Raw genomic sequence first — 4,507 nt, 5'->3', positions numbered from 1 at the left:
CTGAGGTCGAGCTGAGGGCCGAGGTCGAACTCGTCAGGTCGAGGCGAGGCCGAGGTCGAGCTTACCAGGCCGAGGTCGAGCTGAGGCCGAGGTCGAGCTCATGAGGTTGGAGGTCGGCCATGGAGCTGGAGGCCGAGCTCATGAGGCCGGAGGTCGGCCATGCGTCGGGGGAGTCCCGGGGTGGTCGCTATCGCGGCCGTCGCTGCTCTACCGGGCCGAGATGGACCGGTAACAAGTACGATGATTGGCTGATGCCTGGTGGTTCTATTTCATGGGAATACCAACGAAAATAATAGAGGAGTTCTAGATATATTGCTTTACATGTTTTATTAATAAAAGATTATGCATGAAAACTTCACAGGCATTTTGGGTTTTCACTGGAACTGAAATTTTTGTTTATTTGGAATGACAATGGCCGTTAAATTAGGTGTAAATGGCACCGAGACAAATAATACTTTTTTTTTTCTTAGTGAAATAATAAACTTAAGGCAAATAGTTTGAGCCGAGACATCAAACCTAATTTAATAGATTGAAGCTAACTAAAGCCAGTGAATCTCAACTATACGCATCGTAATTTCTTTAATACATAAATTATGCTCTGCGATTAGAGGCTTCGATTGTAGAATTATTTTTTTTTTTTTTTTTTTTTTGGGATCTCACTCCTCTAATGGTGGCAATTCAACATCTTGAATAAGTCTGAGTTCCGCTCTTCCGCCGTACTCTTTGGGCAACGTTTCAGTGCCAACGTCTTTTATAAAATCTTCTCTCTCCTTCTCGTTTGTAACAATGATAATCTGCAATCAAAATTAAATAAATAATGTTCCGGAGATATCCGAAATAAATTAATTTTGTTGTGCAACTGACCAACAGTATGTATAACAGAAACATGTTTAGTCTCTTGAAATAGTTCTCAGGAACTACAAAATTTTGTCGCCTCAACGAAAAAAAATTACATCTAGTGTGGGAAATAATAGCTGTATTTTCTCTTCAAAATCGTGTCTCGAACACAAAACTATACAAATACAGTTGCAAAGTGGTAAGCTCTTACAACTAAAGGTGCAAGTTCTGAAAAAAATAAATTAAGCGTTTTTCAACCACTTTTTAAATGATGATAATTTTAGTTAATCGAAATTATATTTTTTGCAATTTCCAAAAAAAAAAAAAAAAAAAAGGTTACAACGGTGAGCTTTTACCAAGAAGAGACCATTTCAGGAATTTAAACTTGCCTTTTCGAGCGTTGCCTTCTCGAGAAAGCGACAGACCATCCTCCAAACACTTACAAAGAACCATGGCATGTTTAAAATATAGCACTTTGCTAAACGTTCCGGGTAGTACGCCTGCAATAATATCCGATAAAAAAAAAATTTAGAAATACATCACATAGGAGACAATGGATATACATTAATCAACGCATCTAAGAACAAAAATAAGTCTCAACAGTCCAGCTACTCATTAGTCATTAAAAGGAAATGAAAGTTCAAGGTTAGAAAACAACACTGTCTAGACCAAATCAACAATGCAGTTAATAAATCTTGCGCCTTTCGAATTTTCTTGTTTTTGGGAATCTGCTTTTAATTTCGATCTTAATAATTATGGTTTGGGTGTCTGTTCGGCCTAACGGTATATTCAAAGCTCAAAAGAAAAAGTGATCAATCTTTGAGATGCTTTGCAACCGTAGAATTCACGTTTCGCAGTTCTCGCTCACTTAAGGCTTCGCATTGAGGTTATATGAATGATACCGAGGTGTGACTATGGATAAACCAATGAAAGGTGTAACTTTGACCGTCTCTCTTGATGATGGAACTTTGAAAGTTCTTTCCCACCACTTGGTTTACATTGGAGACTCACCTGTAGAAACTGAAACCCAGTGATAAGTCCACGTGCATCGATGTTCTTGTAAGAGATGCTTTCCAGATCAAGAACGCCGATCAACTTTTCATTCCCAACCTCTCGCCCTTTGAACGAGCTGAAGCCATAATTAAATGATTATCAGAAGATAGCAATCAACGTAATTTGATATTTTAGTCAGGAAATTAGTGTTTCCTCGAACAAAATTAAGTCTTAGTGATCTTAAGAAGTACCTTGCAATTACTTTGTCAAGAATATGGACCACAAATCCTGTAAAAAAAAAAAAAAAACAGCAAAAGCATAAAGTTTTCAAGTTAGTAATTGTTATAGAAATGAGCCAAGTAGACATTGATTATGATCCATTTAACATATGAAGCTTTTACACCTAACTCCACATAATCCCAAAAGACTTCAGATATTACACCAAATTTTTTTCATAGGCCAATGGGGACTTTAGAAACACACTTTTCATTTGTCCTAACCCTTCACAATCATTGGGTCCATATTTTCATATTTCAGAGATCAATGTCCTCTTGCAGAAAACTCACTTATCAGAATGTCTCTAAGGCTAAGCCCACCAAAAAAAAAAAAAAAAAAAAAAAAAAAAAAAAAGAAGCAATCTCTATCTGATCATCGGAAGGCCAAGACACTAAAATACAAACATCAAATAATGCTTGGATTGGGTCCCACAGAACATAGCTAAAAAGTCAGATTATATCCAACTTTCCATTTTTCATATTTCAGAGATCAATGTCCTCTTGCAGAAAACTCACTTATCAGAATGTCTCTAAGGCTAAGCCCACAAAACAAAACAATAAACAAAAAAAGAAGAAGCAATCTCTATCTGATCATCGGAAGGCCAAGACACTAAAATACAAACATTAAATAACGCTTGGATTGGGTCCCACAGAACATACTAAAAAGTCAAATTATATCCAACTACTCTTCTTTATTGCATAGTCAATAATTTCACAACCATCAAAAGCTCCATAGACAAGGAGATAAAATCACAGGGAAAAACACCCAAACACATAAAAGAACAGTGATCAAGTTTATAGAAACTAGCAGCTGGTTCCAAAATCCTCATTAAAAAGTTCTTTCCATATTAAAAAAAAAAGTTTTTCTGCGTAAACTTCTCAAAAGAGTTGAGTATCACAAGAAAAGGTCAAATCTTCAAACTTAAATACACACATTTCCTCTCCCTCAAATTCTGCCGATTGAAAAAAAAAAGTCATTATTGAAATGCCCAAAAAGTCTTCCAATAGGCTGTTAATCCCCACACAAAAAAAGGACTAAAATAATTGAAGTTCATGGCTTGTAAAGTAAACAACAACCTTGCTTTACCAAAGTTCAGCGAGAAACAAATCAAAGTTCGAAGACCAATCACGAATGATGATTACAGCAACAATTATGTAGTAGAAATAATAAAAATTATAATGATAGTAAAAATTACTTTTGAATTGATGACGGTCATTGGGAGGAAAATGCTTGTTTGCTTTGATGATCATGATGGGGTGTCCGTTGGTGGACAAGCCCTGCAAATATATTTTTCTGGCCTCCAATTCGTCACCCACTTCAGAGTCGGCTATGAATCCATTGGGAACAAAAGAAGCCCTCCATTTCTGCCACTGGTCGAACATCTTCGCGGCCTTATTCGGCTCCATCGATCTCGCTACCATGAATCTCATCAACGTCGCTTCAATGTACTTCTGCCCAGCGCAAAAACAGTCGCATAAAAACCCCAACGAAGAACGTAGAGATAGATTGCATCGTAATCGCTCACCTCTGTAGAAGATCCGAGCTTCTCTACTGATTTCCTCATCTGGGTCAGTGCGATTTCTTGCTCGGAGTCCATGTTTAACCTCTTGCTTCGATTGTGTTATCTGGTTATGGAGAAGAAAAAGAAGAAAATCGAGTGGTTTAAAACAACAAGGCGATTGGTAATGAATACTGATAAGGACACAGCCCGACTTTCTTTAGATGGGCAGGTTTGATGGGTCAAATCAGTCCATGAAATTGCAAAGTCAGGGAAAGAGTGAGAGAGATTTCGTTGAGAGAGAGAGAGAGTTTGTGTGGTGGCACAAACTATGAGCTGACTGAAGAAAGGAACACGCTTGGGCTGTGGAATACATGGGAGCGCTCTTTATTAAAGAGCCCAAAACATGCACAAAACGTATGGGTAATTTTGAAAAGAGGAAATGAGTATAAATTACATGGTATCTTTCTTCGATACCTAATTATGTTTATTACAGGTTAAGTAGAAATACACGTCAGTCTCAAATTCACCACAATTTAATATATTTTTATTAATTTTAATCAAACATTAATAGCATCACTTTTATAATAAATAAATAAAAACATTAATCAAAAACAACTTTTTATTATAGTTAAACATTATTAATATTATTAAATGATTTAATATTTATTTTTAAAAATTAATTAAACGTTAAAATTACCTTTTTTAGAAAAATGATCAACCAATTTTATATTATAAACATTTTTAATATAAAAATGGTTTTATATTCAAAATGGTTTAATATTTATTCCTTAAAACTAATCAAGCATTAATAACATTTTTAAAAAAATTCTTAATTAAATTATTTAATATTATTTTTTTCTTAATAATATCATTAATACTTAATTATAGTATAGAAATTGT

At 35.3% G+C, this 4,507-nt stretch overlaps 1 protein-coding gene across 2 annotated transcripts; it reads right to left on the bottom strand.

The window, feature by feature from the left end:
- Positions 1–445: 445 nt before the first annotated feature.
- LOC149402139 (Sec14p-like phosphatidylinositol transfer family protein) lies at positions 446–3,998 on the bottom strand. Of its 2 annotated transcripts, none has more exons than XM_089608141.1 (6): positions 3,632–3,998; positions 3,302–3,554; positions 2,082–2,118; positions 1,849–1,966; positions 1,227–1,337; positions 446–794 (listed from the first exon to the last, which is right to left on the bottom strand). In XM_089608141.1, the coding sequence occupies exons 1-6, from the start codon at positions 3,701–3,703 to the stop codon at positions 657–659; spliced, it is 729 nt and encodes a 242-aa protein (XP_089464267.1). In that variant the 5' UTR covers positions 3,704–3,998; the 3' UTR covers positions 446–656. The 2 variants fall into 2 exon arrangements, with proteins under 2 accessions (XP_089464267.1, XP_089464266.1); XM_089608140.1 differs by having other exon boundaries at positions 3,302–3,557; positions 3,632–3,996.
- Positions 3,999–4,507: the final 509 nt, after the last annotated feature.

The sequence above is a fragment of the Urtica dioica genome, chromosome 3, assembly GCF_054948205.1.
Source record: "Urtica dioica subsp. dioica isolate 48M chromosome 3, U.dioica_male_clone48M_v1_H2, whole genome shotgun sequence".
In the NCBI taxonomy this organism is placed as follows: domain Eukaryota; kingdom Viridiplantae; phylum Streptophyta; class Magnoliopsida; order Rosales; family Urticaceae; genus Urtica; species Urtica dioica.
This window is presented reverse-complemented; position numbering and strand designations above follow the sequence as displayed.

What these genes read in the sequence shown, in the direction of transcription:
- LOC149402139 (XM_089608140.1), bottom strand. Translation starts at nt 3,703, where the DNA reads ATGGACTCCGAGCAAGAAATCGCACTGACCCAGATGAGGAAATCAGTA. An exon ending in AGCTCGGATCTTCTACAGAG is followed by an intron (nt 3,558 to 3,631) that starts GTGAGCGATTAC and finishes TGCGCTGGGCAG; the next exon opens with AAGTACATTGAAGCGACGTT. An exon ending in TGACCGTCATCAATTCAAAA is followed by an intron (nt 2,119 to 3,301) that starts GTAATTTTTACT and finishes TTTTTTTTACAG; the next exon opens with GATTTGTGGTCCATATTCTT.